The 27,845-nt window shown below is 40.0% G+C and overlaps 2 protein-coding genes across 4 annotated transcripts in view; one reads left to right on the top strand and one right to left on the bottom strand.

Annotated features, from left to right (window-relative positions):
* Positions 1–659: 659 nt before the first annotated feature.
* ptrh2 (peptidyl-tRNA hydrolase 2) lies at positions 660–2,278 on the top strand. The gene is made up of 2 exons (XM_029519537.1): positions 660–713; positions 1,232–2,278. Exon 2 carries the CDS (start codon positions 1,239–1,241, stop codon positions 1,752–1,754), a length of 516 nt encoding a protein of 171 aa, XP_029375397.1. The 5' UTR covers positions 660–713; positions 1,232–1,238; the 3' UTR covers positions 1,755–2,278.
* Positions 2,279–2,842: 564 nt separating this feature from the next.
* Positions 2,843–27,845, bottom strand: part of cltca (clathrin, heavy chain a (Hc)) — a 29,526-nt gene continuing 4,523 nt past the window's right edge. Inside the window, exons 2-31 of one of the 3 annotated variants that reach the window (XM_029518605.1) lie at positions 23,651–23,858; positions 23,201–23,203; positions 19,777–20,045; positions 19,179–19,340; positions 18,960–19,073; positions 18,483–18,656; positions 15,720–15,917; positions 15,383–15,583; positions 14,825–14,977; positions 14,606–14,728; positions 13,748–13,885; positions 13,481–13,645; positions 13,185–13,365; positions 12,452–12,615; positions 11,509–11,634; positions 11,279–11,421; positions 10,897–11,131; positions 10,647–10,769; positions 10,402–10,547; positions 10,107–10,290; positions 9,823–10,015; positions 9,251–9,408; positions 8,893–9,165; positions 8,477–8,794; positions 8,195–8,326; positions 7,995–8,105; positions 7,732–7,902; positions 7,121–7,342; positions 5,308–5,383; positions 2,843–4,143 (exon numbers count right to left, since the gene is read on the bottom strand). In XM_029518605.1, coding sequence (XP_029374465.1) covers positions 4,010–4,143; positions 5,308–5,383; positions 7,121–7,342; positions 7,732–7,902; positions 7,995–8,105; positions 8,195–8,326; positions 8,477–8,794; positions 8,893–9,165; positions 9,251–9,408; positions 9,823–10,015; positions 10,107–10,290; positions 10,402–10,547; positions 10,647–10,769; positions 10,897–11,131; positions 11,279–11,421; positions 11,509–11,634; positions 12,452–12,615; positions 13,185–13,365; positions 13,481–13,645; positions 13,748–13,885; positions 14,606–14,728; positions 14,825–14,977; positions 15,383–15,583; positions 15,720–15,917; positions 18,483–18,656; positions 18,960–19,073; positions 19,179–19,340; positions 19,777–20,045; positions 23,201–23,203; positions 23,651–23,858 — 4,998 coding nt within the window. In that variant the 3' untranslated portion in view covers positions 2,843–4,009. Of the gene's footprint in view, positions 4,144–5,307; positions 5,384–7,120; positions 7,343–7,731; positions 7,903–7,994; positions 8,106–8,194; positions 8,327–8,476; positions 8,795–8,892; positions 9,166–9,250; positions 9,409–9,822; positions 10,016–10,106; positions 10,291–10,401; positions 10,548–10,646; positions 10,770–10,896; positions 11,132–11,278; positions 11,422–11,508; positions 11,635–12,451; positions 12,616–13,184; positions 13,366–13,480; positions 13,646–13,747; positions 13,886–14,605; positions 14,729–14,824; positions 14,978–15,382; positions 15,584–15,719; positions 15,918–18,482; positions 18,657–18,959; positions 19,074–19,178; positions 19,341–19,776; positions 20,046–23,200; positions 23,204–23,620; positions 23,859–27,845 lie in introns of all 3 variants that reach the window. The other 2 variants (XM_029518604.1, XM_029518606.1) reach the window with 2 other exon arrangements.

The raw sequence follows: 27,845 nt of genomic DNA, 5'->3' as shown, positions 1-27,845 counted from the left end.
TCCCCATCTGTGTGTTAAATGAAACCTATTTGCACTTCTGTGATCTTGTACTTAATTAAATTAAAGTAAGTGAACTCAGCTGATGTTAAAGTCTCTTCACCTTCCGTCTGAAAGGTGAGAGGTGAGGGTGACTGGCGGGGACTCCCAGGGATTTACGGACCTGAAGGCCGAGTGGATCAATGCATCACATGCGACCTCAAGATATCAACACCTCAACCTCACCACACCTGAGCACTTTCTTAAATTGCCTCTTGGGGAAAAACAAAGTTTGTTGAATTTAAAAGGTTAAATTCCTGGGACTCGCCAATAGACTGGGTAACCCTAACCCTTATAACATCATAAAGAAAACTGAAGAGAGTCTAATTACAATGTCAGTGCATCTATCCAAAGACCATTATGAAGGTCCAACGTGAAGGTGGGTGTGGTCCATTAGTACTTTTAATAATGAAGTACTCACTACACAATGAAATGGCAAGTTCTACATTAACTTGTTCTGCTGTTGGGAATTTGGGAAACAAAATTTATTTAGATAGTTATAGTTATTACAACAAATATTTCCGTCAATGTGTTATACAACCGTATTTAAGTTTACATTTAAATGAGTAGTGCTTTATTCCTTTTAAAGTCGCCTTATTGTGACGTCATTGTTGAGAGCCCACTAAAAAGTGGAGTGTAAGACATTCGTGTCGCCGGACCGACGAGGAGACTAGCAGGTAGGAGATGAGACAGCTACTCTTGTCCTTCGTGTTGACACAGAGTGGCCATGAAACTTATCCGCGCAAGCCTATTTGTTGGTGAAGTGTTATTTTCTGGACTGAAGTGGTGTTTTTGGGGAGTCCTGCTTGTAGCCGGGAAGCTAACTTAGCCGCGCCACTTTGACTTTAAAAGTTTTTTAGCTTGTTAGCTTGTGAGTCGTAACTCAGTCAGGTGTATAGAAACGGTCAGACCAAGAGATTTTTGGAGACGCACTCATTTCGGCAAAGTCCGTGCTGTTTGGCTGTGAGGTCCCGGGGACAGAGTGGCTTTTCAGAAGCTTCCATAAATGAAACCTGAAGCCGTTCTGATACGGAAGGGAAGATACAATTTAACGCCTATGTTTCCATGACAACTGGGGGCGCTAGTAGCCGAAAGCTGCTGAACAGTTACTCAATGGACCGTATTTTGTTAGTTCTTACACGCTTTTACTCTCCGCTGTTTAAATATAATCATAGGTGCACTGTGCTTTTTGCAGGGGAAACATGAATTTGCTGTATGGACAGTTGAGCCTGGGTGTGGCAGCAGGACTGGGCTGTGGCCTCCTCCTGGGCTGGCATCTTCGGGGACGCCTCTGCCCGGCATCCAAAGGCCATAAGGAGGCAATAGAGAACAGTACCGGCGAGGCCAGTGTGATGGGAGAAGGAGGAGAATTCAAAATGATTTTAGTGGTCCGTAATGACCTGAAGATGGGGAAAGGAAAGGTCGCTGCCCAGTGCTCCCATGCTGCTGTTGCAGCTTACAAGCAGGTCCAACGCAGGAACCCAGAGCTTCTCAAGCAGTGGGAGTACTGCGGCCAGCCCAAGGTGGTGGTGAAGGCTCCTGATGAGAGCACCCTGATTGATCTGCTGGGCCATGCCAAAGAAATAGGACTTCCTGTTAGCCTGATCCAGGACTCAGGAAGGACTCAAATTGCACCTGGATCTCGTACTGTGCTGGGTATTGGTCCAGGCCCGGCTGATGTGATTGATAGTGTTTCTGGAGACTTGAAGCTCTACTAGAGTTGTAGATGTACTTGCCTACATACATACATATATCTCAGTTAAATCCACCCCTCAACATAAACTAACCCAAGCTACCATGAGTTTCTATTTTTATAGAACGAATGACCCAAGTACATGAAACAACTACTTCTCTTTACTTTAGGAGTTTCAATGCCATTCATTATGAATTAGTGTATAAATCAGATGAAAGGGAACTGATGAAACATGTCTGTGAAACAAACTGTCAAATATAGAGAAATACACTTAATGTCTGTCGTATTCAAAACTAATTACTGCTAAATTATGAGTTATTTTCTACTGAAATCATTTTGTTATATCAAATTAGTGAATCATTTAAGTGTTTAGTTCCTGGGAATAAAGTGGAGGCAGTGACCACTCAGATGTAACATGAGTCTGTCGTGCAAAAATAGAATTGCTTCGATCTGATAAATACTGTGATCTATTTTTTTTTCCCATGAAACTATGAAGTATCTTATTTGTCCTGGTTTCCAATGTAACACAATTGTATTAAATCCGACTGGACTTTTTATTGTTGTGCTTTACTCTAAGCAAACTCTGTGTGCCATCAGGGGGTGCTGCTGCCTCATCATCACTACATTGGTGATAAAGTAATAGAATCTTACACTATAAATCAGAGTACAGCTTCAAAAACCACAGAATCGGCTCTGAGGCTTGATCTGAATGACATGTAATCTGATCCCAACTGTTAATTGAGTGGCTTTCAGGTAGAGCAGAATAAGCAGCATGATTGAAGGATGAGGTCCTTAAAACTTGTGGGAGTGAAACCACAGAAGTGGTTTTCAGATATGGTCAGTCTGATTGCACTCCATCTCCCCTTCACTTTAACTGAAAGCTATACAAAATCCATTATACATTTCCTGTTGTTTGTCTGGCTCTGATAGACTCACCATGGTTACATTGTGTTTGGAAATTGAGAAGTCATTTTGTGGGTGTGACCACACTGCACTGTACAGTTTTACACTGAACTACAAACCTGATTGCTCTGCTCATAATTTATTCACATTTCAGAATAATTTCTGATAATGTGTGGTAAATTCATTAGATGCAAAGCAAAAGACGCACATCTAAGACACAACCACACTTTTCTGACAAACAAGAAGCCTTTATTGTTAAGTGGAAAACACAACTGCTGTTTCATTCATTATGATCCTGATTATGCACAATCAAGTATCTTAAGTGCACAATTTAAATCTAAGGTAATTTAGATAAGAATATAAGTCCAAAGGAGTTAATGATTGATTTCTTGTATACACACTAACCTTTGATAAAAACCTCAAATTACCACAAGTCTGATGCTGTTTCTGAACTGAGTGGAAATGTGAAATGAAAAGGTTAAAGGCAACCCTCAAAAGGACACGAGGAGGATCCAGTGAAAAATCTCTCCTGCACACTCCACTTCAGTAACCTAAAAAGACGACCAGAGGAAACAAACCACAGAATGAAGAGGGTGGGATGTTTGTCAAACACAAGCATGTCTGCAGTCCCTCCTGAGGCAAAATGGTCCCATGTTAGAGCGGTAATTAAAGCACATGGCAATGTCATCTGACTGCAGATTTATTTGGGGAGTCCTGCATAGGCCTTGATGGAAAGAATAATTTTCCTGAAAATCGTATGTAAAATACTCTTGGATATTCTTCAAGAAATAGCCCTGAAGCGTGTGTGAGGACTGGGCAGGTACAACGTAGTGTTTCAGGATTGTGGTCATGGAAGCGGCAGTCTCATGTTCAAATATAGAAGAACATTGTAGCAGTTTGTGTCTGAATATACAATAATTAAATGCATTTTACAGTTGGACAGAAGAAGCTGCTCACACATCAAAAGGAAGAGGTTCTACATTAATTTCTTCTCACTACAGAGTGCAAATCAGATGCTTCACAACAGACCTTTTTTTTTTATATTGAGAAGAGGACTAGCTCTTCCCACAAGCCCCCCATTGTACTTATTCCATTTCCCATTCAAATAAAATAGAAGAAAAATTTATCTAGTCAACACGGAATGTGAGAAAATTAATCTGTGTGATTCAATCTTTTTCTTTGACAACAGAAATAAAACTGAGTCCTTCATGACAGTTTAAAAAAAAAGGGGAAAACTGTAAAAAAAAAAAAAAAGAAAGTTTGTGGGTATTATCCCAAGCTCCTTGTAGAGGGCAGAGACTAAAGGTCTGGTGAAGGACTGTGGGAGATGGATGGATGGTAGCTCCAGCCTACACGTGGAGAGAAGGGCGAGGGACTTTACATGCCGTAGCCAAAGCCTGGCTGAGCTGCTGGCTGACCATATCCTGCAGGTGCCTGGTAGCCGTAGCCATAAGGCTGCTGAGGAGCCACAGGTACACTGGGGCCCGCTGTCAGCATTAGCTGGGGTGTGCCTGCAAGGCAGACACAGAAACTCAGGTCACTGGTGATTTCGACTGGAGCCTGCACTGATGGAAAACACTTGGTGCTTTCTTGTCTCAGCTAAACTTTAACCCATGACCTGTTGATGAAACTCCCTGATATGTGCTACCTTCACTTTCTTTCTCTGAAACATGAATGCTTGGTTGGTGTATGTTTTCCTGCTGCCCCTTTCGGGTCCCCCCCCCCCCCCAAATAGAATATCTTATGAGAAAATGAATAAACCTATCATTCTAAATTGAACTTTCAAACATATGTTCTGTCATAGCAACAACACAGTTAGTATATTTATATACTTACTAGCAGTAATGTATTATCCAGTAACGTCTGTTTTCATATATGTTGTTGCTCAGTGTGTCACTTGCTAGAATTATATTCATTTAAAGGAATCTGATGGTTCTATGATTATAGTTTTTTTTATTACTCAACTAACCAATGTCATGATCCAAACTGAAAATGGACTTCTGCATATAAAATATTATCTGTATCCTGATTATGAATAATGAGTCCATATTATAAAGTTTGGATGGAACAAAAGTAATGTGGCTACTCATGTGATTTGCTCACATTGGTGAGGAAAAGATATGTTCGGTTAAAAAAGTGGAAAATCGGGATATGTATGAGTCAGCAGAGTTTGGGCATGATTGGTGAACATACAAGAACCAGAAACTGATTGCAGGACTTCACTTCATTTAACACTTCATAGATGATACCTAAAAATGCTTTGTTAAACTTTACCACTCATCCATATTTCATGTTACGGAGAAATACTAACAAGTGTTTATGATTTATAACATGAACAAAGAAATGATCCTACTCATAAACCAGGAGAGAACTAGTACATGATAGCTTCTGAGATCTTACAGTAAGTTTCCGCTCATTGTTTTGCTGTCTGGCCCTTAATGGTTCACAGCAGCAAATTTACAATTTCATGAGTCAAATACTTTCCTTTCAAACCAAAAACAAAGTTAAAAGGAAAGGAAAACACTAATATAACTGTGTATTTAAACTATTTATTTTAGTTTGTCAGCAGGATCCCTGGATAACCATAGGGGTCAAGAAGTGTCATGTGTCAGAAGTCTTCTGATATTTGGATTTGATTACAGTTAGAGAAGACACTGATGTGAACAGAGACTTACCATAGACAATAGGTTGCGTTTCTGTTGCTTGTTCCTCCTCTTTCCTTAGGGACTCTGAGGTTTCTAGTTTATCTACCTGCAAGGCAAATACAGAAGACAATTTAGAATGAATCCACAACATAGCAAGTAAAAACAAACCCAAAAAAGAAAATAAATCAATAAATAAAAAAGATTCCAGTACAGTATACAGTACAGTTTACTAGTCTGTGAGAGATAGTAGGCTGCAGATATGAACTGATTTTGCTCAGACACAGATTAAAAGGACTGATTCAGAATCATTTAATGAAACTTTTCAAATGTAGCACACAAATTGCACAGCAATCCCTATTGTACTGAATAGTAGTAATAATGCTCAAATCCTTTCTTGTTCCTATAACAGCTATGATAAATAAAAGGACACAGAAGAAAGAAGGAGGAGATGAACTCTAACGAATGTATTTTGGTAGGACTGCCTGGGTGGCCTGCCAGGAAGTAACAATGGAAGTAGTGAATTCTTTAAAGAATTTTTAGAGTAGATACACATCCAACCCTGAGGAAGAAGCAGCAGCAGCTGGATTCTGATTGTTTAGAGATACATTTAAGAGACATTCAGTAGTGTACTTTCAAATTAAGAGTAGCTATTTCATTTTTAGTCCTCTGCACACAGTTCCAACAAGCTGAAGCATCTTTGTCCCATGCGTAGGTGTTACACTGACCGCAGCACTGAGATGCAGTTTAGGGGGAAGAAAAGGAGGGAGGACGAGGATGGTTGCCGGCGAGTCAGACCAGGTGCACCCTACAGTTCATTGCACACTAGAATAAGCCAGGTACAAAGAACAGGCTGCAGCTACATATCAGCGATACATGTTTAAACACATGCTTGTGCCAGTAACAAGCTAGTAATTCAAAACACATCAACCATGTTGTTCAGTGGCACTAACTGGAAGGAAATGCACTTTTAAGTGAATTAATAAAAAATGTTTTACTTGTTGAAGTGGTCAACAACATCTCATTTTTATTTAGTCAGAATAAAAAAAGAATCGTTATTCGGGTTCATCAGTTAAGTGCATTTTCTTCAACAAACCCAATGGATATAAACAGTATATTATGGAGCTGCTTTGTCAACACGCAAAGTGAGTTGCAAAACAAATAAAAAAATGCTGTGCTTGCTGATGTGATTTTTTTTTTACAGAATTATTGAGTATCATCTTTTTTTGCACTCCTGATGAAGCATTTGTAAAATGTATTACTATCTCATCCTGAGGCCAAATTGACATGCATGTTTTTAAAATAAAGATATTCAGGGGCTCCGAAAGAGGTACCATGTTAGGTCATCTTGCCAAATAATTTACAGCCATTCATAGTTTTTCTGAGTATCTGTTAGTTGAAAAATAATATATAAAGTGTTAAGTAAAAAAATCTCCAGTCCCCGATTATTGCAGCAGATTCTACAGTTCTTTATGGAGACTGTAGTTATCGGGCAACATTGTAGATCTGCAAAGTGTCAGTCTGAGAGATGTCTCAGTGACTGTGTCGAAATGAGAATGTAATGGGTGGTAAAGCTTAAACCATGCACACTCAAGGCTGCAGTCTTCTGAGCTAAATAGTCTGAGATTAAAAACAGAGCTTTTAACTTTCACCTGTTCCTTAACTGCATCAACCTGAAAGAGAAGAAGTGCAGCATAGAAGAAAATAATGTGAAATATTTTTCCATTAATAAAACACTCTAATGGAGGAATACGAAATTAAGTTGGTTAACAGAAAGCAGCAGAAAAGGTTCAGAGTGTGTTGAATTCTAACGGAACTGTGGCTTTAAAGAATGTAGGTGGCCCACCTTGCTAAGGTACTCCCTCATGACCTGAATGAAGTATGGCATAGAAAAGTCCATGATGTTGTGCCTCCAGGCAGTCTCCAGCACCACATCAGGCCGCAACAGGTCATAGCAGGTGAACAGGCAGGCGGCAAAGCACTCTTTCTTGTTTTCCTGTAAGAACCAGGACAGCAGCTCCTCTGCCAGCTCTGTGTCCTTGGACTCTGATGCATACTGCATGGCGTCCTGCAGAGGACAGAGAAAGGTTTAGGAATGAAATCTGTCAAATGAAACGGTTTGTCTGAGACTCAGCCATTAATTTTTGTCCTCTGTGGTGGACATTAGCTTTTGTTTGATTCCTCTAATAATTTCAGACGCACCTCTCTGCATTTTTGAATGTTTTATGTTAGACATCAATGATGTCTCGTTGTCCACTGCAGTGCATGTGTTATAACATTTTAATAAACTTAAGTTTAAAAATATTTTTTCTTTGAAATGTGTTCTCTACCACCTCCACACTTAATTTATCCTCAAAAAGTAAAAATTAAAACACCTTTTTCCCCCATGAGTCTCAGGAAGATACTGACAAAGGAGGTCATGGTGAATGAACCATTCTTTGAAAGTTTGAAAAGCACCTTATAGAGCTTATCTTTCTTGCAGAGCTCCACACTCTGTTTCCAGCGGTTGTTGCCCTTGAAGAGGTAGGCAGCAATCCTCCTAAACTCAATCAGCTCATGCTTCTCCAAGCGCTGGGCCAGTGAGATGTTGTCGAAGTTGTCGTAGGCATCTATTGATGTCCTCAGTGCCTAACACGAGGGTCATATAAATGATATAAAATAAGGATATTTCTGACACAAACGATTCAACAAAATACAACATTGCTATTAAAGTGCCTCACCTGGTAGTCTTCCTCCGTGATGAAGAGGTTGTTAAGTGCTTCATTGACTGATTTGTTGTTGTGGTTCTGTACTGAACGCAGGTAGGGTTTTACAAGAGGCAGCTGTTTAACCTGTGAACATAAATGAACAATTATTATTGCAATCCTAGAAAAAAAAATTCCACTATTCCTCTGCCTTATTATCAATGATTGAAGTGTACCTTGCTGAAGAAGTTGACAGCACGGGAATGGTCCAGTCTGGGAGAAAGCACTATGAGCAAATCATTCAGTAACAATGGCTTAAACTCCAGATAGAACTGGATGGCTTTGTAGTACAGCTCCACGTTGGCCACCTACAACAGGAAGGAAAAATACCTTAAATAATGATTGAAGATGGATAAAACACTGGATCAGAAAAAAAAAAACTACAGTACAAAATATGCTAATGTATAATGTATACATTATACATATATCATATAGTTTAGAACATCATGTAAGTGTACCTTGGTGATAATGTCTTTGAACTGTCCTTCTTTCCAAGCATCTGTGGGGTGGTTCATCATGGTGATGATGGCGTTGTCATACTCCTCATACTTGTCATACAAGAAGACCAGTTCTCCCCACAAGTGAGCCTGCTCTGCTGCTCTCAGGACCTTTGGGATGTTGACTCTCGACCAGAATAGCTCCAGATGCTCCCTCATCTTCTGAGGTTTGAACTTGGAGTAAAGGATGGCCAGCTCTGTGAACATCCCCATGTGAGCACGTTCCAAGCCCAGGGCGGCCTCCAGCATGGTGATAAGCTCCTCGAAGTAACCACGGTCCTGAAGGGCAAGAGGGAGGGTTTGCATTAATGTGCATCCATATATGTAGACTAATTTGGTACACAGTTGAGCACAAAATACTTTCAATTCCCTCTTACTTGGTAGTAGTTGATCAACTCCTCCAGCTCATCGGCATGTACCACAATGTGGAGACCGCACATCTGCGCCAGTCTGAACTCCTTTCCATCCACGCAGGCAAAGCACACCTCTTTCCAGGTGCGGGTGCTGTTTGCCTTGCGAGCCCCATCCACAGCAGCCTGGTACTCCCCAAGGTGCACCAGAGTTGAGGCTAGACGACCAAAGTTGGAGACGTTGTTGTATAGCAGTTTCGCAGCCTCATACATTTTCTCATCGTAGCACCGGTCACCGACCTACAGAACAGATTCAACAAAGACATGTTTCATTTTGTTGACCTGACATCTGATTCACAGCAGGCTGTTTGAGAGTTGGGCTAACCTGCTGAATGTGAGCGTTGTTGGGCCCATTGATGAACTCTTCCAGCTCTGCCAGGCGATTGGTTTTGGCCAAGGCAAAGATGAGCTCTGTTTCCACATAGGACTCACGGGCCTTCTTACGAGCCATCTGGAGAAATTTGACCAAGTCTTCCCAGTTACCTGAAACAATGGACATGGACATCAGTGAGGTTGTTACTGTCTCCTTTTCCTAGCTGTGCTATTCTGCCTTGATTGCACTTTATGCTGGCGGTATATGCTTTAAAAAAAAAAAAAAAAAAAAAAAAAAAAAAATTCTGCTGCACTTGCTGCCACTGTCAGCGAATACTCCGACAAAAGTGAAACAACAAGCTTCTCATTACAGGTGAGGTGGTAAGTATTGACTGCCAGTGAAGTAGCAAACAAGTGACACACTCTAAAACCCTGCCTTCTCAATGATCAATCATAAAAATTCAGGTTTTATTCTTCCTACCATGGTTTCACAAGTTTTGCAAATCCACAAGGATCGTGTGCTTAGCAGTTAAAAGAAAAACAACAGTCTGAATATGGTTTTGCATGAGCCCAAAAATTTCTTACCACTCTTATCAGCAGCCTGCACCACCTCCATGTATGCAGAGGGGTCATCAGCTTTGATGTAGGAATCTATGGCCTCCTTTACCAGGCCCTTCTGTAGCTGAGCCTTAGCCAGCTGGCTCCATACAGCTGGTTCATTGCAGCGTTCAGCAAATTCATAGGCCCGGTCCAGGTTGCCAATATGTTCAATCAGCACCTAGGGAAATTGAAAAAATAAAAAAACAAACTCAACACCTCTGAAACAATATTCCAGTATTAGAGTAGCTGTCTGAGAGCTAAAAACTGACCTGCACTGCAGAGGTGTTGACGTCAAACTTCTTAAAGATGGCAAAGGCCTCTTCAAAGAGCTCATTGCTGATAGCAATGTTAGCGATATCAGGAGCATCATAGTTGTCTAGCCTGCTAATATACTCCATCACACGAGTACGGTCAGCTTTGATGGCTGTCAGGATCAGCAGATTCTGCAGATTTCTGTAAGAAAGAAGACAGACACTCAACCCACTTGAACTTTGAAAATTGTTTTTGAAACAGTTCTGCACAGGAATAAAAATACACTGTGTTACAGCTGTAACAAAGTAATACCTGTGTTCACTGAAGACAGAGTTATCCAATACAATCTTTTCCAGCAGCTCAATGAGCTCATTGGGCAAATCTGCAGTCATGAAGGCCTTAACTGTGACGGAAACCTCTTCTGGGTCCTGGGTTTCTGACAGTGCTGTCTGTACCACCTGAGAACAGATACAAAACAAAGAAGAAGTTTGGAAAACAGCAAGGCACCAGAACTGAACAACATTGAAGAACATTAAATTTGCCTCTATGTTCCTCACCTGGTCTATCAGTGGTCGCCTGTAGGGGTTGCTCTCAAGCAGCACGCTAGCCCAGAGCTCAGGGTCTTTGCGCCGAACCAAGTAGCGAGACAAGCTCTTGAACAGGGAGTTCTCATTACAGACCTGATGTGCAAAGGAGAAAGATGACAACAGAATATTAAGTTGAATGCAGTACATTCATGAAAGCAAACTGGTCTGAAACATTTGGATAAATAGTAAGAGGCAAGTGAGTACAAAAATTCTTTCTCACATTGATCAGCTCCTGGTCACACTGTCCTCTCTCATAGGCCACACAGGCCAGATGGGGATCTCTCTTCTCACAGTACTTTCCCACCACACGGCTGTCATAATATGGGTTCTCCCTAAGGAAGCGTTCAGGGTTATTGTTGCTGTCGATGTAGATCTTGGCCAAGGCATTATGGGTGGCGGGCTCCTCGCAACCTTCATGGATACGTGACTCCAGCCAAGGCAGTAGCAGCTTCAGTCTGCAAGATGGGGATATTAAAGGATGAAAATCAGGTCCTACTTGGTGCACCAGACAGACATTCTCTGCTTTGCAATTAGTTATACTTTGAACTTCAACTTTAAAAACTCTCAAAGAACTGGCACATTATGATGGAATAGGTCAGCACCTGTTCCTCTTTTCTACTTCAGCGACCAGTTCATCAGTGGAAAACTGCCCCCTGACAACCAGGATAAGGCTCTTGATGACATCCTCTGAGCAGTCCACGTCCAAGAGTCCACCAACCACAACAGGCAGACGGCTAGGATTTACCTGAGACACAAATAATCAATCTTTAGCCTTTGTCTGCAATATAACATGCAATGAAAGACATTTGAATGCTTTTTAACTGAATCTTACTTTCTGAACATAGATTTCAATGTACTTCTGGAGGTTGTTGCGGTACAGGTAGAGGACCAGGTCATGGACAAAGTCAAATCGGTCACAGACAATGATGAGCGGCAGCTGGTCAGTGAGCTTGGCTTCCTGTTTGTCACACAGAGCAGAGGGAGAGCAACTCCAGTCAGCAAGATATTTTGACCATCATCAAAACAGACATAGGGTGATTTTCTTTAACCCCTGCACTTAGAAGAATACATTTATGTTTGTTGTGGAGTGTTCAATGTGTAGTATGATTGGATACAAGACCTTTTCAGAATCACTGAAAATGGAATTTGGGATGGCATTTTCCTGCTAGAGTATCTAAAATTTACATAAAGCAACATCAGGGGGACGGAAAGAAAACAAAAGGGTTAGCAATACAACAAATGGACGCCATGTGTTTTCACGAGCTAGAGGATGGTTAGCTTCGGAATTAGTGTGCCTCGCATTACAGTCAGAAAGCGGACGTATGCCAAAGTAGCTTTCGCACTTGTTGACAGGCAGAAAGTGACAAATTGCCAAGGTATCATGAGGCAGCATTGACTACTTGTTCTCTGTACACAATGCATCACTGGCGTGCTTCTGCCATCCTCAGTTATTCTCCGTCACTCCTCAGGAGTGACAAATTGGGATTGTGCACTTTGTCAATACCGCTCAAGAACATGCTGCATGGACTTGAGGTCATATTACAGGACTACATACTAAACACAAAGAGACACTTCTTGAATGTCTTTAACGTCCTCAAACATGGAGTACAGCACCTGGACTTCAACACTTTAACCACAGTCAAGAGCATAGATAGCTACAGAAAGACCCGTAATGTATAGAAACTTGAATGTAGTTGGGAAAGAAGCAATGGAAGGACCAGACAAAGGAAGCAAAAGGCTGTCAGTAACCAGTTCTGCTTTTCCTGCAGGTATACCTTAAGAAAGTTCTTGACGCGCTCAGGGTCATAGCAGTTGCTTTCTCGACAGATCCTCTCCACCTCTTTGATCTGGCCTGTTTTGCAGGCGGCCTGAATGTATTTAAAGTGAACCTCAGGGTCTTGACTGAAGTTCACAATGGAACCCAAGAAGTAGAACAGACCTAAAAGACAAAGAAAGTTATATATGAATACAGCATGAATACCTACAGCTCGACCATTATGACAGCATTCAATCAACTAATACTATCCTGAGGAAAAAAAAGTCTAAATGGAGCAACCTAAGCCCAGCTCTGACTCGAGTTTGTCTCTTGCCAATTTGTCTTAATTAACCTTCATGTGCCATTATTTCAGTAATGGTAAAGGAACTGCACTAATTCAGCTCCAGGACATTCGGCACAATCAATTGATTGTACTGTTTTTTTTTCTCTGACCTACTTGTCTAATAGATAGATAGGACAGATTTTGCCAAGTATGTGGGCCAGAGGGAATGGCTGAAACTGAGACAAATCTAATGTTTACTGTGAATACAGAATTATTCAGGTGAATCGGGCCATTTTACTAACATATTTACTTCATGTAAATTAAGGCTTGTTTTAGCTACTCTTTTTAAACACTACTGGTGCCTATGAACAAGCCAATATTTGTTTTGTAGCCACATAGATTATTTTGTAATTACAAATAAAATATTGAAATTTTAAAACATCTGCCATGATTAAATTTCAGATCTCACCCTCAAAGCTCTTGAAGGACTCAAAGAGCTCAGTAAGTGCCTGTGTGGTGAGTTGCTCATGATACTTGGAAGCCACTTGGACGCAGATCTGCAGGTTCTGGCGGATGTTTGCTGACAACATGGCCCGGAGGCACTCAAGAGAGTCTTCCACTGACAGTGAGCCAAAGAAGTTCACCAGCCACTGAAAAAGCAAGAGGTAATGTAAGTTTTTGTGACTGGTTGTATAACATGTAGTTACTGAAGTTTCTGCAGTAGCGTTACTGACAAATTACCCTCAGTTGGTAGCTTTAACCTACCTCTGGGTTGAGGAGGTGTGTGTGAACCACAGCCCGCTTGATGTCATACAGGTCAGTGTAGTGCTCCAGTGCCCTTTGTAGGAGTCCAGCCTTCTCACACAGTTGGGCAATGTGTGCGCGATCATAGTTGGTGAACATTTGGTTGCCCAGAATCGCGTCAGCTACCTGCACCGATGACATGAAGCAATCATAGAGTTAGAAGAAAACAGTTTCCAGCTTCATGAATAATCAAATTCCTTTTAGTAAAATGTGTGCACATGGGTCCACCTGTGGAGCATGCATAAGGTTCATTTCAAGCAGGCGGGTCTGCAGAGGTCCCTCTGATGGTCTGTTGTTCTTCAAAGCATCCAGGAGGAATGAAGTACACTGCTGGATCAGGTTGTACTCCATGAATACATCTACAATCTGGAAAAATAGAGATACGTTGTTACATGATTCAGTAGAGGAAGAGAGAACATGTTAGTGTAATTGTTACAACCATTGAATGTTAAGATGAAAGTACTAGAGGACTTTAACTATTAACCCCCCCCAAAAAAAGACAGCACGATAGTGTAATAGAATTCTGCACTTCTAGAAGGATTAAACTTGATACCCAAGAACACTACACACTTCCCTTAAAGCTTGAAACTGTGTTGAATACAACACATTTCCTCTTCCTTCAACAATTGAGCACGGCCTCTGATGCAAGGCGTTTTATTCTTAAAATTCCTGTTACCTCTCAGTACAGAACTTTAGGCAGTAAGGAAAGCTGTGTCAGCAGTTGAGATTTGCAGTGCAGAGAGTTTGCAGTCAGAGGAAGCAAAGCAGGAGCTGGATTTCCTCCATACTACAGGATAGGCCCACAGATAGTGGTGCATCATGTGACTCAGTCAAACACTTTGAGGAAGGTTTAGGGTCGATCTATGAACTACAGACTTGAAATGCACAAGGTCACAAAGATGATCTTTATTTAAAAACAGTCAGATCTCACTAAAACCTCAAAATCTGTCCAGCCCACATGGTTCTATTTTTGAGTTTCTACAACACTGATCTTAATCCATATGAAAGTGTCGTACAAGAAATGTACAAATGCTTTTAATAAGTCATAAAAATGTCCACTAGAAACCCATCTTCCCTTCCTCTGACCTGTGTAATGTCAGCCAAAGGTTCTTCATCCTGGACCAGCATCTGGGCAAACTGTAGGCCTTGTTCTGGGTTGATTCGCATCACATTCCTCAGCAGAAATATCCAGTCTGGGGTGTAACCCACCTGGAGAGGAAAAAAATTTATATAAAATAAAAATTAATTAATGGAAATAATTAGCACAACTTAAACATCAATTATTGTCTCAGCCAGTAGACATACCTTCTTGGCATACAGGACAATCTTGGGAAACTGACCAGTCTCTGCAAAGCACTGAATGACCTTATTGGGGACGTTGGCCCTGAGGTATACACTGAGAGCCAAGGTGGGATCCACTGCCTTCACCAAGTCACCCAGTTCTTCCGAGCACTCCAGCTGAAATGAATGACAAAAACCATTAGCATGAGAACCAATTCAGGATTTTTTGTGGAAAATTTGACTGTTCACAAATTTATGTATATACTATGGTTTCTATATTGTATCTATACAGGTTACTTTTAATGTGTGGGAAACATTTATAATCAAAGAAAATGCACAGGCATATAATTATATTCAAATGTACTATATTCTGAATATAAGCTAAAAATTTAATTTGTATGAAATCATAGTCCCAATCTATGGCACTTTTCATATATAAAAGCAACACAAAATGCCTCACAGAGAAACTGCTTACATAACAATGATCCACATGATCCAAGATAATAGAAATGTGTAAACAAATGGCCTGCTCAGGAAAAAAGCCTTCCTGTGAGTGAAGGTTGAGATTGCGCTCCGCAATACCTTGTCTTCCTTCAGCCACTTCTCCAGAAGCTGCTTTCGTCCCTGCTGGAGGACAGGTCTGCATAGCTCCAGAGACTCAAACTTGTTGAGCTGGCCCTGGTCCAGCAGAATACCAAAGTACTGCAGCAAAGGGGAGGTCTGGCCAGGTTGAGTTGGAACACTCTGGAAGCGACGGATGGTGTCTGGGGTACGCAAGATGCCCTGAGGGAGAGGACAACTGAAGGTAAGAACAGATCTAGACAATTGATAAAACACATGATGAAATCCAACACAACCACATTTATCTTGAACAACATTTTTATACAGGCAATTTGCCGCTGATTAACCCTGTAAGTACCTTTGGTGCATTGGCAGCCACTTTGGCAGCCTCTGAGTAGTTGCCAGCAGCAAACAGGTTGTTGAACTTGCGGGCGAAAAGCTCTTCAGCACCAGCAAGGTTGTTGCGAACAGCTAAGCGGAGGGCCAGATCTGGATTCTGCAGTACATTGGTGATGTAGGGAATGATGTTTTCCTCTTCCACACACACCGACAGCACCTGCATAACAAGAAAGTACAGAGAACAGTTTAGACAGTTAAGGGTACAATGGTACAAAACACAGTGCCAGATTTTATCCTTTAACTTTAAATAGGGCTATATTTGCTTATAGTCATGTACGTACACTACCACAATTTCCTATTCATTTGAATTAGAATGTGTGTCCATACTTTTGACTAGTAGTGTATACATTTCAAGGCAATCTGTCAGAGTCCAGTAAGTGATAGAGCAGAGTAGTGTGCCCCATACCAGTCACACCACTTTCACATCTGTTGACGTGTGCTTTTATCATTTATGCAATATCTGGTCAATGTTTTACCCACAGCCCCATAGTGAGTCAAACTGGGTGTGAAATAATGAATGATCCATTTGATTTGAACACAACTTAAGATACATCTAGATCACATTGACATTAATTAACACCTTCCTGATTCACATTCTGTGGCAGAGATTAGCAAGGGGGGGAAGGGCTGAAGGAGAAAGACAGCCAGTGTTGCTCCTCTACAAATAAGCCCAGCAGGTCAGTACCCCAGCTTTTAACATGGGTGAATAGACCTCATTCTTCTTGCCACTTGCTTACTATAATGTTGGTGGACAAATTAGAGTCATTTGTAATAGCAAATAGACATACATAAAAGTAGTAGTCAAAATAAGTCCCTGTCAAGATGTTCTATTTAGTGCCTATCCGTTGTGGACACAGAGGATGTACTATCAGAGATGAAAAGGCAGAGATTAAGTTCAGAGATGATTACAAACATAGGAATGTTTAAAACAAGCAAAGCCTGGATACTGACCTAAGCCTTTTTCCTTCAAATGGCAGATTAAAGAATCCCTCTGATCATTTGGGTTAGTAATTAACAAAAGGAACTGCTATAAACATTCAACCAAATCCTTCAATTACTAATGCTATCAAATAATAATAATATCCAATTTAAATACATTGATGAGAGCCTGATGGGGGAAAAAAAAAAACAGTCAAAATGCTAGCATAGCTGTGTAAGGGAGCACTAAGCAACAGATGACACATGAGCGGCAGTATCAAGTCATACACTAGCACAGACACAAACACACAGTAGTACAATTTCAGGGCAGACATCACAGGTCACTGTCATGTTGATGTCTTAGATAAGGTGGAGTTTTCACCGGATGGGAGGACCAGCACCAAGAGGATCGAGGGCCCCAGGCTGTGCTTCTCACATCACATCATGTGCTAATAGGTGGTGGTCCCACCCCACACTTGGTAAATCGCCCTGTCTCATTCTTTTCCCTCCTCTGTCCCTCTCTGGTTTGTCTGCAGCTATCATCATAATGTGTCATTGTGAGGCTATGCCTAGCGCGCGCGCGCACACACACATACACACAACGAAGTCAAAGTTAAACCATCAGAGAACCTAATGCTCAGAATAATAAAAAAAAAAAAAAAAAAAAAAAAAAAAGGGCACTACCTAGTCCATAGCTCTCAATAGAAAATTTAGAGGGGTTCAATAGAGATTGAAACATTTAAGAACAAACCAGCCAATCACTTGTCTTTGCTTTTCTAAGAGACCTTTGTGTTTAAATACATATTGTAGAAAATGTCTTCATGTCAATTCACAGCTTTAAAATCAACGTTTTGCAAGCAACTATGGAGTATGGTTTGACGGCATAGCAACAGCACAACACAGTGGTTAGCCACCATTTAGTCCTGTATAAAAATCTATCAACTTCATTCTGATTGCAGCTGAGTTACAAAATGGATTATCTTTCAAAAGGTTTTAATTTCAAAACAATTGTTTACATTTACCTTCAACCTAAGAACTGTGATAAGTATCAAAGCGACAATTTGACAAAAATGTATTTATCATTCCTCACTGTATATTCTAGCTAACCAGCAATGACCTAAAAGACAAATGGTTGTGGTGACCTATATTTTTATATTTTATATTTATCACATTAAAAATATTGTTTGTCACCAACCTACTTGACTGTAGGGACCAAGGGGATTAGACAGTGGTTTATTTTTTTGTCAGATTACTGTCTGTGTGTACGTGTTTCTGTGCACACAGACATATGTAATTTACTAGCATGAGTGAGATCGCCTCTGCCTCAGATCAGCTTTCCTCTCTTCCCTTAATAATTCATGTGGTGTGTGGCCTGGCTGGAACATTATTCATCAGCTAGCTGGATCCAGTTCTCCTCTCTGGTTCAGCGATACAAAAGCGGTGAAACACAACCTTCTCTCCACCCTCTGTGTGTAACACTACACTTTGGATTATTTTGATGCATACTGCCAAAGTCTGGGTTATCCTGATGATGAAATATAAACAAGGAGATTACCCCATACTGGATCTGATGTTTGATGCTGTGCTTGTCTACATTCAATAACACATCAGATCTGTTGAACATGTGATTGCAGATGACATAAGATGTAAATAATCAAGATGTGTTTGTGTTGTGACAGGTTTTAAAGAATATTTGGTTTCATCAATAAAAAAATTCTACTTTAGCATTAAGGAGACTGAGCAGCCATGCAGATTAACATAATTTCCCTGAGCACATAGGGTGAACGCTGTTTCACATTTTTACCTGTCCCTTCCTGTTGACCCCAATGATGCCGGAGGTTGCTTCATGTGGAGCTGTGACAAAGATGGTTTCTCCACTGATGCGGTTCATGTAGATGCAGGTGCCTGTCTCCAGATCATACAGGTGGATGTAGCCATATTTGGTAATGAGAAAAACCACATCTTGCTTTGAGCTTATCTGTCAAGAATGAAAACATTTTTGCAGAATAGATAAGATTTGCTGTAATTGTTAATGTAAAGAGAAAAGAGGCCTCTTCATAGAGACATTGAATAATTGAAAGGCAATTAGTGTTCTTCAGAAGCTACAAATCAAAGTAAATGAATACAATGCTGGCTGTTTCGTAAGGGAACACTTTTGCTGTCCTGTGAAAACGTTGTTCAGATGCCAGACTTAATGCGTATTATCTACATGCTTTTTGTAGATTTTATGAAAGGTAGTTTATTATCCATCTGAGCCAGGTTTTCAGTTATGAAAACTTGCCTGCATAGCCACAGGGAAGTCATTCTGTGCTTCTGGAGGGAAGAACACATCTACTGCTTTCTTTGGAAATGGCTGGTTGCCAGTTGGCGGGGTACCCACTTCAATGATGTGCAACTGTGTGAAAGACAAAACATTATCAAAAAAAAAATAACACAGGAGGGTTTTCCTATGATTATACTAATATTCACTTCATTCCTATTATGTGATCACCATTGTTACCTTTCCTCCAGCTTGGCCTCTGACAGCAAAGCAAAACAAAGTTGATTCCTCAGAATTACCCTCCATCTTGAACTGTGCAAAGCTGGCAGCATGGCCTTCGATGGGCTGAGAAACTTTTCTGTCAACAGAATAGAGCTGCATGGCCCCCACCACTCGATTTTGCTAAAAAAATGTAGAATATGCAAAAAATAATTGGTTAACCAATGGTAAAGGTTGAGAATTCAAACAAGTTACTTCCTGTGTTAGATGACGTTTTCAATGTTGCAGTCCTAAATAGTTACCCTTTAGTGTTGTGCAATCTCATGCACAGATGTGTATATGTAGATATGATACACTCAAACCACAATTTCTTCACTGACAAACGCTGCAATAAGTTCAGTGTGGTTTTTCCACACACACACACACACACACACACACACACACACACACACACACACACACACACACACACACACACACACACACACACACACACACACACACACACACACACACACACACACACACACACACTTAACTTTTCGCTTTTCACTGTCCTAAAAACCTCACAACTGGAATGTCTTTGGAACTAAACTGCCCACCATGGGCAGCAAATTACCTGGGCTGAGATGCCAATGAGCAGGAGCCATTTCTGCTTGGCGTCAGTGCGATAGTTGATGATCTGGCAGCCAGCCAGGCTTGAGTGGCGGTCAAAGACTTTCACAGGCTGTGAGTCACCCTCCATGCTCCAGTGGTAGACAGCATTGTCAGTCACCAGTGCAACTGTGTTAAGAGAGATCCACTTCCAGAAGGTAACATCGTCGGTCATGGTGTGCGCCTTCATTTTGCTCTTCATCTCGATGTTGAAGATCTGAAGAGTTTTGGCGGCTAGAGGGAGGGAGAAATGGGACAGGAGCCAGGCCCCAGAAAACGGTTACAATTTCTAACAGGATGTCTACAAAGACACACACACACAAAGATTGAAAGGACAAGCAAACTTTAATAGAAAAGGGAGATTCAAATTTGTAAAATTGGTCATGGCACAGAGGTCATCAGGCAACGCCACCATGACTGATAGATAGGGGATGCCATACATGCTGTAGTCGGAAATTGTATTATATGAAGTGTGGTGAGTCCTGCACAGAAAATTACAAGCAAATAAAATTTTGACCTCCGAAGAGGCTACACAAAAGGGTCAAAGCATAAATTATGCATACTTCTAAGCAAAATAATTCCTTCTATTCTAAATTTGAGACGTGCATTTTGAATTTACAGGTCAATAAAAACGCTTAACTGTTGAGTTGTCTAAGGCTAGACTCATGTTGAATTATAGGTAAATATGGGTGTGGAAAGTTATTTTCAATGTGTATTAACTTAATAAACAATACAGTCAGCAAAACAGAGAGAGAAGGTTGAAGTTGCTACTTCTCCTCTGTGAGTGAGAATGACTAAATACATACGCACCTCTTTCTAAGCACAATTCATGATGCATTTAAAAAAAAAAAAAAAAAAAAAAAAACCTATCGCCAAACTGCCTTGCAACTTTTTTTAAGAGCTTTCATAGGTGTACTCAGTATGTGGCTTGTGTTGTTATATCCGACTACGTGGCCCACCCCATCATATGAACAGCCTTCAAAGAGAGAAACAAAGCAGACAGAGACAAGAAACAAACAACTCACAAAAAAGGCCAACACATCTGCATCTGGGCCAAATAGTCAAACAGTTAAACATACATTTAGACGCACAATTAAGGGAGACTTTTAGACAAGTGTCACAGAAAAAGTTTCCATTAATGATTATGGTTGATTATCTACAATTGGAAGATGAATATGTATTGTGAGGTCTGGATAACAGACCAGAGACTAAATGAAAAAATTCACTCACCTGCATGTTTTTTTTTTTTCTGTCATTAGTTAGGGTTAATTTAGTGAGCTAAAGCCTTATTATGAAGCAGTGTGACTTCCTTGTTTGTTCATTATTCAATACTCGTCAACACAGTGAGAAAAAGCAAAGACCAATGCGTTAGCACAACCGTCACGATCATTTTGCCATCAATGAGCCATAGAATCAGAGAATAAGCAGTGTGGTAAATGGTCCACTTGCAGCAGCAGCCAAAATTTAAAGAGCAAGCAAAGGGGTTTTAATTGAAAATGATCCACTGTTGGAGGTGTGTGCGCACAATGTGTCCATCCTTCAGACGAGGTTACATGGAAAGGCTTGATACTGTGTCACATGAAAAGCTCGGCAGAGAATCATCGTAATGGTTGACTGAGCAGGGTAGACAGTGTGGTGGAAAGTGGGAGGAAGGGTCTACACTGGCCGAACACTGCATTAGTGAGACAGGTACTACAACTTTACCCAACAACAACATGAAGCTTTCTACAGCTATACCAGTTAAGTTGAGCCACCTGTTCCTCATCACACTGATGAAAAGTCCCACTATTTATCTTTGCTGTAATGATCTGGGAAATGCCTACTGTGAAAGTGCACAGTTTTTAAATCAGGAAGCCTTTTCTGTGATGTCCTAGGACTTTGAAGTGTAGGGATGAAAGTCCCTTTTGGTTACCAATGTAAACTGAAAGCAAAGAACTGGGTGTGTTAGCTGTGTAACATTTTACTAGGTAGCTTGGTGCGCAGTATTACAGCTACAATAATGCTCACTCTTGCTCAGGTCCGTTTTTTCTGCAATAAACCAGAACTAATAGAAACTAGTTTAGACAATTTATAGCTCCCCTTTTTGTACCAATGACACCACTGTGACGTACCACAAAAATGTTGTGTTGCCCATTATTGCACTCCACAACTAACACTGAAAATCCTTAAAACTACCAAATGTTCTTAAGCAGCACATACACAGAACACACATGCAGCCTAACGAGGTTTACACAGCAATAAAAGTTAAAATAGATGAGATCAACCATGCGGTACTACAAATGCCCTAAGGATGAGCTTAATTAGTTAATGCAATAAAATAGCTTTAAAAGAAAACTTGCAGGACCTAAAAAGACTTTGATGTCCACTCACGAGACAAACTAGGACCACAGGGATACAGATTGGCCAAAATTTCTAAGACACAACTTGTTTGGCTTATAAAACGTAATTTTAATAGTTGGAAAGGGGCAAGCCTGAGAACTGAAAACACAGATGGATGCATCAGGGTGTTCAGCTCTTGGATCAGTGCTCCTCAACCTCCTCTTAATGGTGATAAAATTCAAACCCAATTCCAAACTTTCACACCCTGACAATTAAGCTTCACAGGTTACTCTTCTTAACCCTTATCCAGTTCCCATTCGGAATATAATTAATGCTGCTATCAGATGCCAGCAGCCACACAACTTGCAAGTCAGCACGATAGGTCTCTAGTACTAAGAGCAGAAGGTAATCATAGGAAGAGAGAACCATGAGAAGACAAGTTTCAAATCATTTTAGGCAATAAAAATGACAGACAGCTGGAAATCAAGTGAAACAAAAGGTTTGGGTAATTGCAAATTGACAGATGGAAAATGACAAGGATTTCAAAATGGAAATTGAGAAGATGGGAATTAAAATGAAATTTATTTTTTACTCACAGTATTACCACATGTAAAATGGTTTCTAAATCACTTGTACGAATAATAAAAATGATGGATGCCAGCAAGCTATAAGGCTGTGAAAGCTAAATCCTGTTTACAAAGAAATATTTCCAATGACCTAGATGCGGAAAAAAAATCCCCCAAATGATCCAGAAATTTGTTGAACATATGTATATACAAAAACTAGGCCGATATATTACAGACTTTATTAGTATTGTTCCAAAACCTTTTAGGTATCAACTTAAAAGGTTTTGGTACAATTTAAATGGTCTTTGTATTGTGTGGTACCTTTTGCTTAGTACCAAACAGTGAAAAAATTTCACTCAATGTAGTTTGTAAGCAGAAAAGTAGATTTCTACAGTAGAAGGTAATACTAAATGGGATAATTTTATAAGTTTCAAATTTGTCTGTAAATACTGTCTTGAAAACAGGATTTTACTTCGCCAGCAAAGTAGTTAAAGTTCAACTCACCGTCTGCAAACAGATAAGAAAGCAGTAAAGTAAAAAACAAAACAAAACAAACAAAACAAAAAACAAAGAACATAGAAAAGACAAAAACAAAAACAACAAAAAAGTCAAAGCAATCATGGATGCTGAACAAAAAGAATAAAAATATGCTATTTGAATATTTACAGGACAGATGTTTGGGAAAAACATACACACTGACCAGTAAAAACGTCTTAATACTGGAAAACTAAAATAGCTGGATGTGTATGAACATAAATAGATGACAATATTTTGAAATACTTATAAATATTAAATGGAAACTGCTGTTATACTAAACAAACTTAAGAACTGAATGCTTCAGACCCCTTACATGGGTTTAGTTAAAACATATCACTGAAGTAATATCATGTTGTTGGTAAAGCCTACACTGATTTCAAGAAAAACAGCTGCTGTAGTGCCAATACACTACCATACCTTTAAGTGCAATGACCTTGCTGGCTGGATTCATTATGGCGCTGTCAGCTGAGATGGGCCTGCGGATAGGTGTATTGGGGTCTGCCATGTCAATGATCACCACCTGCGTCTGCTCGCCCACCTTCTCCCGGACACAGATGAACTTGTCTGACTCCATGGTGAGGGTGCTGAAGCCTATGTTGGCAGGGTTGATGCCTAAGTTTTGGAGCTTTGAGAAAAAGGGAAAAAACTAATTAAACCATTTTTTTAAATTGATGAGATAATTCATAACAGTATTCATTTGTGATCTTAATCCCCTTTTAGATGGGCTTGCCGGAAGACTGAACTCCAGGCACATTTTGCAGAGCAATGAAAAAAAGTAAAATTACATAAATTGTCCAATGATGGCAAAACAATAGTTCCCCAACAGGAAGGCTGCTCATCTGCTTCGCGCTACCACAGCCAGCCAATGAGGTCACCATGCCTGACACCAAGCAGCTCTTTGCACACATGGAGCTCGTCACAACATTTGGAGAATTGGGCTGGGTGGAGAGCTCATCCAGTGCCAATTTCTCAAGGCAAAAGCGGAAACTATTGCACAAGGCTTTAGTCACATTGAAGTCTGACTACCAGAAACATATCTGATCTGACTTCTTTCAACACACTGCATTTGGATTAGATAATATTTGGCACTGATGCTGAACTGTATTAGGACAATTTTGACACCTGTACTGACATCACATGCTCTTGATTTTGCTAAGCAAATGAGATGAAACACTAATTTCAATTCTAAGGCACACAACAATAAACCAGCTAAAGTATCCTTGAGTTCAGCAGTGCTACCCAAGTTTCTAAGACTTGATAGTATCATTGCAGACCAAACAATTTAATACAGGAAACGTAGAAAAAGGTTTAACTTACGTGAAAAGGCTGAAACTGTTAGTGAACAGATTTTCAGCAGATAATGCTGGCAAACTCTGCATCCCAACTTACAGCCAAGGCACACACAGTCTTATACACTGGCTGCCACAAAGGAGTCGCAAGACTTTGATACAAAAACAAACCATTGTGCATAGAATGCTAATATTTCACAAAATACAAATGGTAGAGAAACAGTTCCCCTTTTTGCTAATCAATGGAAAATGACATAGCCTGAAGGAAATGAAAGTACCACAAACATTACCCATAGACTGCGTAATGCTGTCGTAACTCAACCTCTACTTTTCCCATTAGTAATACAACACAGTTGTACAAATGTATGTATCGTGGTACCTTCATTTCTAAATGTCAAGTGTAGTTTTGGATCTCTTCTTATGCTTGCCAGAAAGCGCAAAAACTGATCTATATTTGGTGGTGAACGTAGTGCAGCATAAATGTCTACCATAGGACACGGTAGACACGTCTATGGCATGTCTAATCTTTTCTATCACTTAAAGACACAGCATGAAGAACAGTACAGAGAAGGCGTTAAAATGCGACACAAATTTGGCGAAAAGAAAACTAATTGAAATGTGCATTACTTGAAAACTCATTGCACCACCAGATATTTTGAAGGGAGTTTGTCCCTTTATTATTTGTATTTTATTTATTTATTTTTAGCGTGTTTTTTGTTGTCATTTCATATAAATTGTGTGTTTTATAAATAAAAGGAGAAAAGATAATAGAAATTGCCATTCATTTCATGTATGTATGTATATATAAATAATTTTAAGAAAAAAAATACTTTATTGGGATATAAAATTACCTATATTGGGATATAAATTTGAAGCGTAGAAATTATAAAAGCTTGAGCCACTGTCAGCGATTTGCCACAGCTGAGTCCTAATCAGCAAACACCAACTACAGTTCCAGGAACTGCTCAGTGAAAAGGGAATACCTTTTATCAATGGCAGGACACACCCTCCATCCAGAACTGCCACACCCACATTTTTCCAACAGTAAGTAAACTGGTCTTCTCTCAATGACACAGTAATAAATGACCTTACAGAACAAGTAATACTACCAGCTAAGGCAAAAACTGAAAACTGATCTGTAGCAAGCTTTTACCACTGTTACATTTTTACTGCTACAAAGGGTGACATCATACAGTTATTGGCATTGTTCAGTATGGAAGCCTTGTTTACTGAGGCAACATTTATTCAAGCATCAAACACAGGGACCGCAGAGATTACACTTTCGACCCTGAATACACGCGTTTTCAGTAATAACTGCTAATAGTTTACTTTTGAAGAACAAAAGCTACTGTCTTTCTTGAAATAAACAAAGCCAAGGGCATTTTTCTTTCTTTTCTATATCACAAGACCCTGTGCTGTGGTTCTGAGATCTATGAGTAATGTCGTTGACTGACTTTCTTTAAATTAACTAATATTTGGGAACCAGACTAAGACATTTCTAAGCAGGCTATAGTTTATTAGAAAATATTTTTGGACTATTGTGACACATTATACACAGAGTTACATATCAAGAAATCTCTCAACTATCTGTCATCTATTTTGGGACCAGCAGGAAGTCCTTTCATTCACAATGAAATGCATTTGTAACACAGGAAAGAACAGCACAGCGTAATCACAGTACATTACCTTTGTCTCTTAAAATAAACCAGTACTAAACTACAACACACAGAGGTTTCACTGCTGGAAGATAGACCATACCAGGATCTGGTCTGTCAGACTTGTTTTCTCTGGAAACTTTTTGCTTTAACACTGCTATGGGCCAATGCTGCTGTGACATCAATGATCAGGAATTTGGATGAAAGCAGGTAAAACCAGTGGAACTACAACCAGGGTAGAAACCCATTTAGTCGTTTAGTCTGGCCTTAGTGTGGCATAGTGTTATTATGTTTAGACAAGTAGTACAAGCTTTGATGGGCACATTCTAGCCTAAACCCTGTCAAATTATCAAAAGCTAATTACAACCAGGTTAATTTAATTGAATTGCTAGTTTAAAGAAAGAGTGCAATAACAAAAACAGAACAAAAACCACAGTCAAAAGGAATAACAGAATCACCTGTAGGTTTCCAACACCAGCTAATGAGAGCAATGGCAGCAATAAATCACCAGCAAGAGAAACAGTGACTCACATTTACACCATGCATTACCATCGTCAGTCTGCTAGCATATCACTGACTCCTTGTTCCACTTCATTCTATCCTTACTAAAACTTTCAATTTCAATAACATTATGTTTATGTCTAGTCAGGAATAATTTTTGCACTAGAGGGAGCGAGCGAACGGTTTATGTGCATATGCCTCACTGAAACCTCTTAGCTTAATCTTCATAAATAAGAGCCCTGGGATTTTATGTGAGTAAAGTAGTCATCTGTTGCTGCCTGACTGACTGATATAAATGCAGTAAATTATCAATAAAACATCCAGTTAACATGACGATATTTTACCTGTTGCAAGAATGATTTGCCAAGTGTCTGATGACGACTGTCCTACCTAACACTTTTCAACAACATGCTAATAATCTTTATCAAAAATACAAAACTTCCTAAGTTACATAGCTCTCAGTTGTAATGATGCAGCTGGTGAATATGACAAACAGCACACACAGCACTTTTCTTTGCCAGCAGAAAAAGTATGATTGCAAAGTATGCAAAGACGCAGACAGTCCTACTATAGATCGAATAATTGTCCAACTGTCATGTTACATCTAACTATGCTCCCTGGTGGCTGAATTGTCAAGTGCTAATTCTTCAATGCAAAAATATGCAACAATCAATTATTTAACCATCTTTGTGTTTTTCTTCTACATGTGGACCTTTGAATGCTTCTCTGGAACTCCTCCAATATTATCAGACCTGGCTGCCAAAATCATTAATTTCTTTTTTGTTCAACTCTTGCTCTATACAAATAACTGATACATCGTGCAGCTCTCGGGAGGACTGGGCTAATCCCTAGTCATTCTATGAATTTACTAAGCTTTTGGTAAGGAAATTTGTGTTGATGGTTTCTATGAAATTTTGCAAGCACAATGAGTTAGCAGGCAGATTTGATTTACTCTTAATGACCTAAAGGGAATCCCGGCTGTTGATTTAACCTGAATGCTCTTCCTTCAAAGGAAAGCAGCATCTTGCTCAGCAAAAAAAAAAAAAAAAAAGAAAGCTGTATGTGTCCCACACATGTAAAGTTCAAGGCAGGGCAGGGAAGGATATGAGATGTAATGTGCTGAGGCTTGCAGCACTTCATTGCAGTGCTGCACAACAGGAAACCAGG

The sequence above is a fragment of the Echeneis naucrates genome, chromosome 14, assembly GCF_900963305.1.
Source record: "Echeneis naucrates chromosome 14, fEcheNa1.1, whole genome shotgun sequence".
Lineage (NCBI taxonomy): Eukaryota > Metazoa > Chordata > Actinopteri > Carangiformes > Echeneidae > Echeneis > Echeneis naucrates.
This window is presented reverse-complemented; position numbering and strand designations above follow the sequence as displayed.

Bases quoted from the DNA above. Each gene is read 5' to 3' on its own strand.
- ptrh2 (XM_029519537.1), top strand. From the start codon at position 1,239: ATGAATTTGCTGTATGGACAGTTGAGCCTGGGTGTGGCAGCAGGACTG.